This window comes from Podarcis cretensis (assembly GCF_951804945.1).
Source record: "Podarcis cretensis genome assembly, chromosome: 10".
Lineage (NCBI taxonomy): Eukaryota > Metazoa > Chordata > Lepidosauria > Squamata > Lacertidae > Podarcis > Podarcis cretensis.
The window spans coordinates 46893667-46910689 of NC_137179.1; the positions used below are offsets into that span (position 1 = coordinate 46893667).

Genomic DNA, 17023 nt, shown 5'->3' on the forward strand with positions numbered 1-17023 from the left:
ATTGGACGTCTGGCTTCCGAAAAACGTTCGAAAACCTGAAAATTTACTTCCGAGTTTTCAGCGTTTGAGAACCAAGGTGTTTGAGAACCACTGTATAGTTAACTTACGCAACAGTTAAAATTATGAGTTAAAAATATCTGCTGTTTCCCAAGGGTGTGGTGTGTGTGCTTTCTACTTGAAGGTACCATGACCTCCCTTTTCCACTATTGACCATGTAGCCTGATATCTATCATGGGATATGATTTCATACTTGTTTACCAGGGTTTACGGAGCTTAGGGGAGGATCAGAAATGCTGGTGGGGACACACGCCGTGCTCCTTCTGGGGATGTTTGTCCGCCTTTGGTCCCCACAGTGCCACCTGCTGATACTGTCTGCACACTCTTTCTGACATCTGATGCTTTACATCCAAGAATGTGTAAATTCCCTTATACATTTTTAAAACAAAACTTTTCCTTAAAAAATAAGTTGATATCTCCACATTAGGTGCAAGAAATTAGTAAGCGGAGCTGGCTCCAATCTAAAACTACAGCAACGTTGAAATTAAACTGGAAATGGCAACCAAAGAACCACGATAGAAGCGGGTTTGCAAATGCACTATTGAGAGTAGCTGTTTAAAATGCATTGTGAGCTACTAGCAATTTAAAACGGGAGTCTTTGAACCACAGAATGGAATGTGATTGATCACTTCATTGATGATTTGCCCACAGACTCCCTGACAAGCCTGAGTGAAAAAGGGCAATTTACGTGCATAACAGATTGTTGACATTTTGCAGGTTTATGAAGCAGATAATTCAGGCCATGTATATTACACATTTGAAAGAAATGCTATGCTGTACATTCATTCCTTTCTTTCTCTGGTGTACTCGAGATGTTGTGGTAACAGCGATCAAATTATTAGCAATGCTTTAGAGCTTTTACAAATTCAAAAGCACAGTTCTCAATATTTTTTAACATTTGTCTGAAAAAATTGGCTCCATTGCAGTTTCAAACTCTTCCCACACAGGCCCTTTTTCAGCAGATTTCAGGAAAATGTCATCATAAATTATTTTTGCTTTGGTATTTCATCCACTTCATGAGCATATAATATTTAGTGATTTATCCTACTTGGTTAATCTCCATAGCACTTTGCACACATTAAGGGCAAGAAATTTCCTCTTTAAATGTGTGCTTTTCTTTATTTGATCAAGACACCATGCAGAGTTTTCTATGGAAAGTGTGATATTACTACCATGGCTTTGCATATTTCCATGAATATTAGTGCTAGCACTGAGCAGGCACTTGAATACATATTCCGAAATTACTGTCGGCAAAATTAGGTAGTTCGTGGAAGAAACTGATGAGTTAAGAAGGAGAAAATGCCTGGCATTGTCTTTATTAAGGTTATTTGCAGCTAGTTAGCACCAGTTAATTAGACTGCTGGTCTTCATCTCACTTAACATAAATGTCTCTCAAAGATCTCAAGGCCACTTCCACAGCATTCTTAAGGGCCAGTTCAAACATTTGACTCAAAACTAATCTACTCAGTGTCATGGATTGTGTAAGTTTAGTATAGGTTGGTTGCCAAATATCAATTATCCCATTTTATCAGGAGTCTCAGTCTGGGGCAGGCAGAATATGACTGAGCACAATCCTAGGCATGAGAACATGCTCTAGAACATAGGTAGACAAACTAAGGCCTGGGGGCCAGATTCGGCCCAATCGCCTTCTAAATCCAGCCTGTGAACAGTCCGGGAATCAGCGTGTTTTTACATGAGTAGAATGTGTGTTTTTATTTAAAATGCATCTCTGGGTTATTTGTGGGACATAGGAATTCGTTCATTCCCCCCCCCAAAAAAAAAAATAGTCCGGCCCCCCACAAGGTCTGAGGGACAGATGTGTCATTTAACCATAGGACAGACTGCATCTGGAGGTAGTGGACTGTTTTGTGTATTCGATATTAACTTTTTAAGCAGAAGCTGAAGAAGCACCTATCAGAGATGCTACACTGGTCAGTTTCCAGCATTGGCATGGGATTGGATTTAATGTTTCCTTGACATGTACCACCTTTACAATTTCCAGGGTGGTTGCTGTATTAGTTTCTTGCAGCAAAAAAGAGTATTATGGCACCATAAAGACTATATATATATATATATATATTATGGCATAAGCTTTCATGATAAAGTTCCCCTGAAAACTTACAGCATAATAAATTTGTTAGCCTTTTAGATGCCACAAAACTCTTTTTTTTTATTTACCACTTTATCAGCTTCCTTAAGGCTAAAGAGAACTTACAGCACTGCTGTGCATAATTTCTACCTTACAGGCTTTGAGTTTTAGGAGAATAAGCTGCTCCTTTAAGAAAGGCATATGTATATAAAATAAAAATAAATTATCCAGTAGCACCTTAGAGACCAACTAAGTTTGTTCTTGGTATGAGCTTTCGTGTGCATGCACACTTCTTCAGATACACTGAAACAGACGTCACCAGACCTTTATATATAGTGAGAGGGTGGGGAGGGGTATTACTCAGAAAGGTGGTGGGAATGGGTGATTGGCTGATAGGTGTGGTAAACCTTAATACATGTGACCAGTGCCCGATCCAACTGATTTAGAAAAAGTCTAGACTGCTTTACAGCAGACAGTTGCTGTATAGCTACCGTGTGTATACATGGTGATTTAATGTGAATTTGGTGCTACTGGTGCATGCAGACACTGTCCACCTCAATCCCACTCCCATTTAAACCTCTCCCCCACCCCCACTGATCCAGAAATAATCTGATAAGAAAAATAAATGCAATACAACATTGCCTTCAGTGCAAGAGTGGAAGCACTGTAGCAACATACATTTTTATGGGAGGTTTATGTGTAGTGACATTTTTGGCGGGCGATCTCTTTCATCACACTCCCTTGCATATGTTTTGTCCTACCATGAGGATACCTCAGCCATTTTCTTTCTGAGGACCTCAACTTTCAGGTGTGTTCTCTGTGAGAAGGTGGTGGATATTTTTTCTGCAGTCACGTTATCAATTGGACCTTGAATCTTCTGGACATTTGGGGGGAACAATTACATATGCCGTTAAAACAACTGATGGATTCCACCCCTCCTCTCCTTTTCTGGTGTATGTGTCAAAGACAAGCTATGTACCAACTGGAAGGAGGTGGTGGAGGACAATTATTGTTGTCGTCCTCATTGTGATTACCACCACAACCATGACCATCCTTATCATCCTTCCTCTCTGCTCTTCTTTCCTAATTTGCATGCCCTACCGAAATACACTACCTTCTATTTTGCCTATTGTCGAACATGAGAAATGTTTGTTCTTGTGCACTACTTGAGTGTGCACTAGATCTATATCTGTCTATGTATATCACATGCATACAGTACCTGAATGCATGGTCACTTGGAAAGAATGCATTCTACACAGTGCTATTTTTCTAGAAAAAGAGGTGCCAGAACTCACCATGAACACTTTCTTGTTCTCTTAGAATGGCAATGGCACTCATCTGAAAGGTGCCAGAGCTGAGTTCTGTCGAGTTCCGAATGAAAAAAAAAATATCCCTGATTATATGTTATGGAGGGCAGTGAAGTAATAATTGAGAAAGCGACAACATAGAATGATTCACAAACATCCCATCCAGCACTGCCTGCTACTGTGGATGGGAAACATTGATGTGCTCATGTATGGACACACACATAGAAAAATCAGATCAATATTACCAATCCAGACATAGCGTTATTACAGCCAAAAACTGAAACTTTGAATTTCTGCAGTTTAATCAGCTTGAGTTGAGCAGAATATAAGATGGTATTGGGAGTGAGGTGTCAAATTTTGAACTCGAAAGAACAATTATTATGAAGAATAAAAAGTGCTTGAAAGATAGAGTACCTGAAATCCCCCAAAGAACTAAAGCTTTCAGGAAATGCTGCAGAGTTTTGGAAAATATACTGCATTTTGAAAAGGTCGAAAGGTTATGAGAAAGATGAGTGTAAAGTGACTATGTTCCTGAATATTGCAGGAGTAGAAGCGGTTGGTGATTTTTAATGGCGTGAAGCTGTGTCACACTGAGAGAGCAGGGTATGATATAGCTTACCACAAGTTTGAAGAGAAAAGTGAAACATTTGCTAGAGGGCAATTTCAAAAGAGGACTCTGAGGGAAGGTGTGGTGTTTTTTTAATGAGCCAAAAGCAGAGGAATCAGAGCTGCAATATTGGGCAGCTAAAGGATTCCAATATAAGAAATCAGATTGTGTTTGGCATTGGAGATCTATAGCTGGCAATGTTGAGCGTCACATTTGGCTCATGAAAAGTCTTTGGGTAAGATTTTATTCTATATAATATTAAGAAACTGGCTTTCAAATCCAGTGCATATACCTGGATTTGAGTAAAGTAAAGGATTTGAGTGTGTTTTAAAATAAGTAAAACCTGTGTTATGATGGAGGGTCCAAGGAACTGCAGCTAATGATAAAGTATGGGTGTGTAGTTGCATGTTGGTGACAAAAGGCACAAATAAGGAGAAGTGGATAATATTTGCATGTAGCCCTATGTTGTGACTTAAAAGAGCATGTTTGCAAATAATTAATAGCCTGGTCACCTATGGTGACCAGATAAGCCAGGCTTCCTCAACTTTGGCCCTCCAGATGTTTTTGGCCTACAACTCCCATGATCCCTAGCTAGCAGGACCAGTGGTCAAAACATCTGGAGGACTGAGGTTGAGGAAGCCTGAGATAAGCCTCTTGCTTCTTCCTTCCAGCTTCAAAGAGCTACCATCTCTTTAAGCTTAGAAGGCTGTCATCAGACTTTTTGCTTGGAAGGGGAAGAAACAACCCTGAGCCCTATCTCCCAAGCTTGTCTAACAAGGAAACTGACAGAAGTTAACTTCTTACAGCCTTAAGGCAAAACAAGACAATATGTTAGTCATGCAATTAGGAATTACATGTGTAGCTTTATCAAAGTTAATAGGGAGTGTGGGGAGGGGGCACTCAATCTACAGCCCCAATCTTATTTTGAGGGACCATATCTGCTACTGACATTGGAAGAAAAGGTTTTGTTGTCTAATACAGAACTAGACCACAGCAGAGGCAAAGGGTTAAATCTGTTCCAGAAAAAAAGTACACCGGAAACCTACCAGGATTAGAATTCTGAGCACTCCCTATAGACAAACTATCCTCCAGAAAAGTTTGCGGCATTAGCCTGAGATAGTGCTACAAAAAGAACGAGACTGTAAAGAGCTCCACAAAGGCTATTAAACGAATGATATTGACATGTATATATAATTATACGATTTGTTTCATAATTTAGTTTTCTCAGTTAGATGCAATGGCTGTTAAGTCAGTTGTTCAAAGGAGAGTAGTCGGGTGGAACCACCCGATATAGCAAACTTATCATTTGGACTTTTACCACCACCATCGGAGGAAGAACAGAAGCTTGGAGCAGTTGGAGGAACAGCTACTTAAACACAAAATGTCTCTGCAACTTCTTAGTTGGAACTGCAATGGCTTGAACCTCCCTCGGAAAAGACGACAAGTTTTTCACATTTTGAAGAGAGAACAATTAGATATAATATGTTTGCAAGAAACCCATATTGCCAGGATACACAGGAAATTATTGATAAATAAGAGACTTGGTCAAGAATTTATCTCATCAGACAAAGTGAAGAAAAGAGGAGTGGTGATCTATGCAAAGGAAAAATTGGCCCCAAAATTGATATTTAAAGATGAACAAGGAAGATACCTGGCAATTGAAATACAAATTCAAGGAGAAAAGATTCTGATTGTTGGAGTATATGCCCCAAACGAGGGGAAGGCCGAATTCTTTAAGAAGTTGCATGAGACACTAGTTGATTTTATAGACTATAAAATCGTAATGATGGGAGATATGAATGGAGTTGTCTCAACAAACATGGATAAAGCACAGAGACAAGTGATCTCAAAAGAAGGGAGACTACCAAAGATCTTTTTTGAAATGACTGAAACTATGGACTTGATTGATATTTGGAGAACAAGGAATCCTCTAGAGAGAGAGGGAACTTTCTTCTCTGAGGCAAAAATGACATGGACAAGAATAGACCAAATTTGGATTTCTAGCAGTCTGGCGTCAAGAACAAAAAAAGTAGAAATATGCCCAAAAACTTGCTCCGACCATAATGCGGTGAAGATGGAGATGAAACTAACAACAACTGGATCCTTTAGGTGGAGAATGAATGACACCCTATTTAAGGATGAAGAGATCCACAAGAAGGCCCTTAAAACATTAAAAGATTATTTTGAGATTAACAGGAAAACAGATGTGGAAAAAAGAATAATTTGGGATGCAAGCAAAGCCGTGATGAGAGGTTTCTTAATCCAACAGAACTCTATAAAGAGGAAGCAACAAAATGAGAGGAAGGAAAAGATCCTAGAAAAAATAAAAGAAGGAGAGAAGAAATTGAGGTCCAAACCAAAGTCCCATGAGATTTTGAGAGAAATAAAGTTTTATCAGATGCAGTATATGGAGCTCATGAACCAACAAATAGAATGGAAGATAAAGCAAATGAGACAAAGAACTTTTGAATCAGCGGACAAATGCGGGAAACTTCTGTCATGGCAATTGAAAAAAAGGCAGAAAATGAACACTGTAACAAGTCTAGAAATGGATGGAAAAATTATCCACAAACCTAATGAGATAAACAATTGTTTTCAAAGTTTTTTTAAGAAATTGTATGCACAAGGGCCAATTAATGAACAAGAAATAGAAGAATTCATCAGAAAATACGGCTTACCAAAAATTCCAGAACAAAGTAAAAGGATCTTAAATGAGGAAATAACAGAACAAGAAATAGAGAGCGCCATCCAAAATATGAAATTGGGAAAATCACCAGGACCAGACGGACTTACGGCTAAATACTACAAAATGCTGAAAGAATGGTTGATACAACCATTGAAGGAAGTTTGCAATGAAATTCTGAAGGGGAAAAAGGCACCTGAATCGTGGAAAGAGGCTTTCATCTCACTTATACCGAAGACAGAAACTGAAAAGAACCAGGTTAGAAACTACCGCCCTATATCTTTACTCAATGTGGATTACAAAATTTTTGCAGACATTTTGGCAAAAAGATTGAAAAGAGTGTTGATAGAGGAGATTCATAAGGACCAAACAGGCTTTCTCCCAGGGAGATATATGTCAGACAATGTGAGGAACATTATAGACATTTTAGAGTTGCTAGATGTTGACATTAACAGGAAAGCAGTTCTGATTTTTGTGGACGCGGAGAAAGCCTTCGACAATATCTGCTGGACTTTTATGAAAAAGAATCTCCAAGGGATGGGGGTAGGCCAAGGTTTTGAAAACGGTATAGGTGCAATATATTCCCAACAAAAGGCCAAGTTAATTGTAAACAATGTGGTTACAGAAGAAATACCCATAGAAAAAGGTACACGGCAGGGATGCCCAATATCCCCTTTGCTTTTTATATCAGTCCTGGAGGTTTTGTTAAACATGATTAGAAAGGACCAGTTGGTTAAAGGAGTTCAGGTCGGAGTTAGACATTACAAGTTAAGAGCATTTGCAGATGACCTAGTATTGACCTTGCAACAGCCAGACACTAGTACTAAAAGAGTATTAGAACTGATTGAAATATTTGGTCGAGTAGCAGGTTTTAAATTGAACAAACAAAAAACGAAAGTGTTGGAAAAAAACTTAACAATGGAAGAAAGAGAGAGTTTTCAGAATGAAACAGGCCTGGAAATAACAAAAAGGGTAAAATACCTGGGGTTAAACTTAACATCCAAGAATGTGAATTTATTTAAGGATAATTATGAAAAAAGTTGGGCAGAGGTAAAGAAGGATCTGGAAATATGGTCAAGGTTGAAACTTTCCTTGTTAGGCCGAATTGCTACTATTAAGATGAATGTATTGCCTAGAATGCTGTTTTTATTCCAGACGTTGCAGATTTTGGACAAGATGGATTGTTTCAAGAAGTGGCAGAAAGACATATCAAAATTTGTCTGGCAGGGCAAAAAGCCCAGAATTAAATTCAAGATTTTAACTGATGCAAAGGATAGAGGGGGGTTTGCCCTGCCGGACTTAAGACTTTATTATGAATCGGCAGCTTTCTGCTGGTTGAAACACTGGCTACTTCTTGAGAACACTGACATTTTGGACCTGGAAGGGTACGACAATAGCTTTGGTTGGCATGCATACTTATGGTATGACAAGGTAAAGGTATACAAAAGTTTTAAAAACCATATTGTGAGGAAAGCATTGTATAATGTTTGGATTAGATATAAAGATCTGCTGGAAAGTAAAACCCCTAGGTGGGTGTCACCAATGGAAGCTAGGGAAGTAAAAAAGCTTAATATGGACTCTAAATGGCCAAAATATCATGAAATTTTAGAATATGATGGTGAAAGGGTGAAACTTCAGAGTTATGAGAAACTAAAGCCTAAGGTTCGAGATTGGTTGCATTACCATCAGATAAATGAGACATTTAAACAGGACAGAAAAATAGGATTTCAGAAAGAGAAGTCAAAACTAGAAACAGAACTGTTGGAAACCAATACTAAGAACTTATCAAAAATGTATAACTTGCTGTTGAAATGGAATACACAGGATGAAACGGTGAAATCAGCAATGATTAAATGGGCACAAGATATTGGTCATGATATTATGTTTGCTGACTGGGAACAGTTATGGACCACCGGTATCAAATTTACTGCATGTAATGCTTTAAAAGAAAATATTATGAAAATGATCTATCGGTGGTACATGACCCCAGTCAAGCTTGCAAAAATTTACCACTTGCCTAACAATAAGTGTTGGAAATGTAATGAGACTGAAGGCACTTTCTACCACCTTTGGTGGACCTGCCCAAAGGTTAAAGCTTTCTGGGAAATGATCTATAATGAAATTAAGAAGGTCCTTAAGTGGACTTTTCCTAAGAAACCAGAGGCTTTCCTCTTGGGCATGGTTGGCCAAGTGGTGTTAAGGAAGGACAGGAATTTTTTTATGTATGCCACCACAGCAGCAAGAATTCTACTGGCAAAGTATTGGAAGACGCAAGAACTACCTACTCTGGAAGAATGGCAAACAAAGGTGATTGACTTTATGGGACTGGCCGAGATGACGGGCAGAATCCGTGACCAGGGGAAAGAGACAGTGGAAGAGGACTGGAAGAAATTCAAAATATATCTCAAAAATAATTGTAAAATTGAGGAATGTTAAGATATCAGGGGGTAAGAGGTAAAGAATTGCAGCAGTAATCAAAAAAACCAAAGGAATCTTTATGAAAGGGAATTAAGATAATGGACCTAAGGGTTGCTAAAGAACTACTAAACAAGGATGCAGGGATGGGGAGGTATGGGGAAGTCAAAAGAAAGAAGGGTATGAAATGATGAGATTGAAATTATACTGTTTTGTATTGTTTTTGTTATCTATCTGAAAAATGAATAAAAATTATTAAAAAAAACAAAAACAAAGGAGAGTAGTTGGAATAGTAAGCTGTCCCTTTAAAAATGGGTTTTTTATTTTAACACATGGAGAAATGATTCCAGCCAGTCCTTGACAGCTAGGCCTGAATAAGAAGGCTACACTGTTTCACAGTGGACAGTTATAGTGTACTGTACTTAGAATAAAACCAGTTTTATTTGACGAAGGCCTCCAGGGTAATCCATCTCAGTTAAGCAGTTCATAGCAGATCATATTGCAACAGTTCTAGTTTCATATGGTGAGAGCAGCACACATACTTCTGTGTCAATTAACTTCGAATCATTAGAATTGTAGAGTTAAAACAGTCCCTGAGGGTTGTCTAATCCAACCCCCTGCATTGCAAGAATATCAACTAAAGCATCCATGACAGATCCAACCTCTGCTTAAAAACCTCCAAGGAAGGTAGAACCTAGTATACCTTTTGCGGAAGTCTGTTCCACTGTCGAACAGCTCTTACCATAAGAAAGTTCTTCCTGATTTTTAGTTAGAATCTCCTTTCTTGTAACTTGAACCTATTGGTTTGAGTCCTACTCTCTGGAGCAGGAGAAAACAAGCTTGCTCCACCTTCCGTGTGACAGCCCTTAAGATATTTGAAGATGGCTCTCATATCTCCTCTCAGTCTCCTCTTTCCCAGGCTAAACATACCCAACTCCCTCGTCTGTTCCTCACAAGGCTTGGTTTCCAGACCCATTATCATCTTGGTCTAGTCCAACCTCCTGCAGTGCAGGATATATTTTTTGCCCCGGGTGGGGCCCGAACCCACAACCCTCAGATTAAGAGCCTCATGCTCTTGCCAACTGAGCTATCCCAGAGCTGCGACATGTGAAATATATTAATTTCACATATAGGCTCATGGAGTCTGAACTGGTGGTGACTGGCCAGGAGCAAGACCTTGGGGTTGCAGTGGATAAAGATGTTAACCCAGTATGAGGCAACTGGGGGGGGGGGGGCAGAAGCAACTTCCATGGCTAGGGAGGTTTATTTTCCAATGCCTGCTGAAATCTTTTCTGTTTCATAGAATCGCATTTTGTAAAATCAATGAAGCTGAATATTGGAAGATTCAAGGTGAACAAAAGAAAAGTGCTTCTTCACACAGTGCATAGTTAAACTATGGAATTCACTTCGAATCATAGAAGTCTAGAGTTGGAAGAGATCCCCAGGGGTCATCCCCTGTAATTCAGGAATCTCAGCTAAAGCATCCATGACTGAGGCAGTGATGGCAACCAACTTGTATGGCTTTAAAACAGTAAAGGTAAAGGGACCCCGGACCATTAGGTCCAGTCGTGACCGACTCTGGGGTTGCGGTGCTCATCTCACTTTATTGGCCAAGGGAACTGGCATACAGCTTCCAAGTCGTGTGGCTATGATGACTAAGCCGCTTCTGGCGAACCAGAGCAGCGCACGGAAATGCTGTTTACTTTCCCGACGGAATCTACTTGCCTATTTATCTACTTGCACTTTGACGTGCTTTTGAACTGCTAGGTTGGCAGGAACAGGGACCGAGAAACGGGAGCTCACCCCGTAGCGGGGATTCGAACCGCCGACCTTCTGATCGGCAAGTCCTAGGCTCTGTGGTTTAACCCACAGTGCCACCTGCATCCCGGCTTTAAAATAGTATTAGATAAATTCAAGGAGGACGAGGCTGTCAATGGCTACTAACTGTGATGTCTGTACTCTGCCTCCATGGTCAAAGCCAGTATGCTTCTGAATTCCAGTTGCTGGAAACTGCAGGAGAGGATAGGTTGTTGTGCCCAGTCCTGCTTACCTATTACCTATGGGCATCTGTTTGGCCACTGTGAGAAAAGGATGCTGGACTAGATGGGCAACTACTAGCCAGATCCAGAAGTGTTATTCTTCTGTTCATATCTTTCTACCAGCAGAAAATGCAATTGTAGGTAGATGCACAGAAAGCTTTTTTCTGTAGTCGCTGAGTTAAGGGAATTGCTGGCACAGCAGTTGCCTCTGAACAGCATAATGACTTGCTGGAAATTGTTTGTTTATCACAGGCTGTCTAATCTTTCAGCCAAAGGAAATTAAAAAAAAAAAATCTACTCATGTAATGAATGCAGCTCTAGGAACGCATATACATAATAAACATTATTCCCACTGTAGTAGTAGATGTAGACACCTGCTGTATGAGCCCTCTGGAAGTGAGAGAGGTAAACTGACTATATATATTGTGTGTGCGTGTGTGTGTGCATGCTCCTCTAAATAAATATTATTTTGTTCCTTGGTGACTGGACATTTAGTTTGCTTAGGCAATTACTGTCACTAATCAGTATGTTCTAGTGCTGGGTTGAAAACCCTGTGGCCCTCCAGATGTTGTTAGGGGAGGGGTAGAACCTTTGGTGGGGAACACAGTGTGCTCCCACTGGGATCTAACTTCGGTTCCCATCCTGCACTTAGCTGTCACCTGTGGCTCCTAGAAGCTGTCAGCATGCAACAGTGACCACACCCTGGGAATGGCTTTGGCTGGCCAGCTAAAGCAGGTAAGGGTAACCGATGGGTCTCAAACCCTCGATGAATTAGGGAATTCCCCTTCATGCAAAGACAAACTTGAGCAGATTGAGTGGATGAAACCAATAGTGGGACCAACAGTCAAGAAGGCTGTTTCTGCACGTGCTACATAGGGAAGCGAGGGGCAGACGGGGCTCATCAACCTAGGAAGGTAGCTCATCTAGGAGAAGAAAAACTCTGGCCCTAAACCTCCGCTGCCTTGTGGGATATATTTGGGAGAAGATAAGGCTAAGGAGTAACCTCTACACAAATCCAGAGTCGAATCCCTAAGACGGTTCAACGGCCCCTTGCTTATCTCCTTTTGTCAACTACTGCAACCAAGCTGCTGCCAAAGGTATTGTTCTGCTTTCCTTTGGACCACATCTGTGAGGTTGAGGGGGGGTCTTGTTGTCTGGGCAGCCAGGACCTCCATACACACTGCCTAGGCTTGCACCCCAGCTGCTGCTAACCTCCAGAGGCACACTCCATCCTCTCTTGAGACTGACAGATACCGACAACAACAACAGCTTCCATCATTTCTCACCTTTGGCCATGTTGGCTGGGACAGATGAAAGTCAGAGTCCATCAACATCTGAGGGTTCCACAGGTTCCCCATCAATGTTCTAGTGCCTAGATGGGTGTAGATCTAAGATACTTGTTTTCAAACTTCACCATTTTATAGAGTCAGTGGCAACTTTGGAAAATTCATTCAGTTACTAATTCTTTTAAAAATGGGCAGTAGTGATCCATCTAATCCAGCAGTTCTCAACCTGTGGGTCCCCAGATGTTGTTGGATTACAACTCCCAACATCCCTGAGCTCTGGCCTTGCTGGCTAGGGATGATGGGAGTTGTAGTTCAACAACATCTGGGGACCCACAGGTTGAGAAAGGCTGAATCTAACTTCTGTTGATTTAAAAGTGATAAATAAGTAGTAGTGGCAGTAGCAGGGATAATGAACTGAAGCAGACCAAAGTCCGTCTGATTCAGCCTTCTGTTTCCGATATTTGCCAGCCAGGACCCTCTGCAACCTTCCAGGCAGATGCAGCTGGCGCAGGACACAACAGCTGAGCTCCTGCATGGGATGGCAAGAGGGGATCATCTCATTTCAGTCTTTGAGATGCTGCTCTAGCTTGCCTGCAGGTTAATGGATCCAATTCATGGTGTTAGGTAAAGGTAAAGGGACCCCTGACCATTAGGTCCAGTCATGACCGACTCTGGGGTTGCAGCGCTCATCTCGCTTTATTAGCCAAGGAAGCCGGCGTACAGCTTCCGGGTCATGTGGCCAGCATGACTAAGCCACTTCTGGCAAACCAGAGCAGCGCACGGAAACACCGTTTACCTTCCCGCCAGAGCGGTACCTATTTATCTACTTGCACTGGCATGCTTTCGAACTGCTAGGTTGGCAGGAGCTGGGACCAAGCAACGGGAGCTCACCCCGTTGCAGGGATTCAAACTGCCGACCTTCTGATCGGCAAGCCCTAGGCTCTGTGGAGTAACCCACAGCGCCACCCGCGTCCCAGTGCATGGTGTTGTTGGTGTACTAAGCTCTGAATGACTTTGGGCCCAAGGAGCACCTCCCCTAATACCATCCATCTCAAGTGTTGGAACCTGTGGGAAATGTTCTGCTTATACCAAGGGTTGTTTGTAAGGTGGTGATGTGAGACAGTGCACACTCTGCCTAAGTGGGATATGGTATAGGAAGCATGGTTATGAGAAGGGGGAAATTCTATATTAACCTTTGTGGAGGTTTTTATCTGGGGCGTGATTTTAAATAATTCTCACCAAGCCGCATTTCTCTGTTGCATAAAAATGAATGGCCTTCCCACTTTGAAGTAATTTCTAAAATTAAACCTATATGTAACAAGTGATAAATACTGAAATCAGTATATGGAAATGAAACCTCAAGTGGGCCAGTCAAAAGAATTATTATTATTATTATTAAACTACTGCCTTTTTTTTTTTTGCCACATCTTGGGATGTTACCTGAGATAACTTTAGTCTTTGATAGCCTTATTCACTTATTTTTAAAGCATGTAAATATGCATATGGTTAAAACTAATTGGTTCTTCAGGTTCAAAGAAAAAAAATGCAAATAGCTTTATTTGATGGTATGTTAAGAGCTACTTGAGAAGCAGAATGGAATCTAATTTTCTGTTCTTTTTACTGCTTATTGAGGAAGTGGACTAAACACTATTCAGTTCCTCAGACAATTTATTGATCCTTGGTATTCTTTGGCAGTGTTAGGGTGCCTCAGTGCTACCTCCCCGGGTATAGCATTGTCCAGCCATTCTGAAATTGGACTTAAATAGCTTTTAAAAAATAGTTCCTTCAGAATTTAAAGGGATGTGGTCCCAGTGGCAGAACTTCATACTCCAGTACCGGGGGGTGGAGAGCAGGTGGGGGTGGGGCTGGTGCACGTCCTGGGGGGGGATCCTGGGGGCATGGCACCCAGCGCAGGCGGGGGGCAGCCACGATGGCACCCTACCTCTTCCTTTGCCACTGTATGGTCCTATCCGCAGGGCAGAAATGCACCCAAATTTAAAGAAGAATTCCCTTATTGTTACTGAAACATAGCTGCTGTACAAGTATATTATCCTGCTTCGGTAACTGAATAAAAGAGCAAGGTTTTAAAATGAAAGGTCAGGGGGTTGCGAGTAATAGAGAGCCAGTGTGGTGTAGTGGTTAAGAGCGGTAGACTCGTAATTTGGTGAACCGGGTTCGCGTCTCCGCTCCTCCACATGCAGATGCTGGGTTACCTTGAGCTAGTCACACTTCTTTGAAGTCTCCCAGCCCCACTCACCTCACAGAGTGTTTGTTGTGGGGGAGGAAGGGAAAGGAGAATGTTAGCCGCTTTGAGACTCCTTCGGGTAGTGATAAAGCAGAATATCAAATCCATGTAACATAAAAGTTTACACAATCTGCAATATATGTGTTTCTTTTTCACGTACATCTCTGAGGACTGCAAGCCAAACTGCACACTATTCATGCCACTGGGCTTGATGCCACTTAAAGCCAGAAAGACACTTAAGGATGGGGCACTTAAGAATGTATGATCTTTAACCCTTGCCCTGTTTTCCTTTTTTAAAAAAACTTCCCTAAACTGTTTCCCAGCTACTGTGCTTCCAGTTGATCTGAACCACGGGTCCCTGGCAGCAAGTCCCACTGGCATACACAATTCCACAGCCAATGCTAACAGCGGGCTAACAAGTCCAATGTACAGCCAGGCCAGGTTCCCACTTCAGCAGCTGATCTAGAGACCAGGGCACCTAGAGGTCAGTCCCACACAAGCCACATCTTCAAAGAGCTCCCTGGACCATCCAAGCCATGGTCCAACCAACCTGGGAAGTTGAGCAGACCCAGACCTCAGCTCTGTTTCCCTTTTGGTACTTCGCATGCAGATTGCAGCATCTAGGCTTGATGAGGCAGGTGGCCCTCACCTGTCCTCAGCCTACTTCAGCTGAGGAATCACACACCTCCTCCCAGAGCTAGCGAGCCCCACCTGGGCAACTAGGAAGCTGGGTTGTGGGCCCTTGCCTGCCTCAGCCTCCTAGAGTGTTCCTCCTGCTGCTCCTTATGCATTAGAGCCTGCCATGTTCGGGGAGACAGGGGCTCCTCTGCCTCTGGTGATGGGTCCTGCTGCTCTGGTTCCTGTGCACTGACCCCCCATCCCTTCGCCATCATTGGTCACCCTGTGAGTATTTTCTACACCAACCTCTCCTTCTCCAGCCTCAGCTTGCCCTGGTGTGTCCCAGTCATAGCTATACTCCTCTGCTCCTCCACACTGTCCTGCCAGTTCAGGACATCAGTACCATCTCATCTCCAGAACTCACACATTTGCATTAACTCACAGATTGGTTTTACATTAAATACAAACGAGGTCACCGTGGGAAAAAGCCCATTGTTGATCAGTAATTTGGGGTTACTACAAGGAATGCATGACCCTATTAGGCTTCCTACCTTTACATTTATTGCTTTACACTCATTATTTTGAAAGATTAACAACATGTCAAATGCTTCTGAAGGGAGCATTTGATGGAAATGTGGTGGTTTCCTAATTCTAGCCCCATTAAATAAAATAAGTCTTTTTCTCTTTTACTGCAAAGCAGCAGAATAATCCATTGGGGGAATCAGATGAAATATATGGCACACCTTGAATCTGAAATTGTCATTATTTTCTGTGTTTCAGATGAGAGTCCATACACTAAATCTGCAAACCAGACAAAACCACCCGAAGGAGCATTGGCTGTAAGGAGGCAGAGTATCCCAGGTATACTGCTATTTTTCAGTTTCAAGTAATTCTCAGATCACTCTTGGGAAGGCGATTCTTTGAATTAATTAAGTGTTCTGCTCTTCTTGTGAAGAGCACTTTGAATTAGTTATAAGTGTAGTTTCTGCTCCTAATTGCCTAGGTTATGCACTGTTCTGAGGGTGGCTTTGGACTGACAAGCAGTGACAAGGGAAGCACAAATGATTCATGTGTTCTCTCTTCTGCGTTACGTATTAAGCAAATATCCCCTGCAGTGAGATATGTGAGACTGTGTGCAGCTCACGTACATCACCAAGGGGGTGTTGAGTGAGTCTCTGCTTTATATGTTACACAGGAATTATATATCACACACACACACACACAATTATTATTGTCCCAAAGTTTGAAGCACCTTAATTGTATTACACACCATCTTTCTTTCACCAGGAAACATGTTTTATAGCCTTGTTGGTGCTATCTTCAATTGATTGTCTAGTAGTTGAAACCCTTACAACTTCTCATGTTCATTCTGGGCAAATTTAGAAGATGGTGCTTTGCCTATGAATGTATAAATTCCAGTTGATTATGCTCACTACTTCTTATCCTCCTGAATAATCACCAAGGCTTGGCAAGACATTCAGGTAAATGACCTAGACAACATGCAAACTCCCACCTTCCTTGTAGTCATGCTTCAGGACAGCCACACTTCATGTGTCCTTGTTAGCGTATTCCAGATGACACAGCATTTGTGCCACTTAAATCACACTACTGAGAGTTGTCATACGTCAGTGGTAATGGTAGTGACTGTGTTACACAGCTCTACAGAGTTGAAGGCAT

The 17023-nt window shown here is 41.7% G+C and overlaps 1 protein-coding gene across 20 annotated transcripts in view; it reads left to right on the forward strand.

Annotated features, from left to right (window-relative positions):
- GRIP1 (glutamate receptor interacting protein 1) overlaps window positions 1-17023 on the forward strand; it is a 356892-nt gene that overhangs the window by 248440 nt on the left and 91429 nt on the right. For 19 of the 20 annotated variants that reach the window (XM_079994094.1, XM_079994090.1, XM_079994100.1 and 16 more), the window contains one exon: window positions 16127-16207. The exons of the other annotated variant lie outside the window; for it this stretch is intronic. In XM_079994094.1, the coding sequence (XP_079850220.1) occupies window positions 16127-16207 (81 nt within the window). The remainder of the gene's footprint in view (window positions 1-16126; window positions 16208-17023) is intronic. 20 annotated transcript variants of the gene reach the window in all.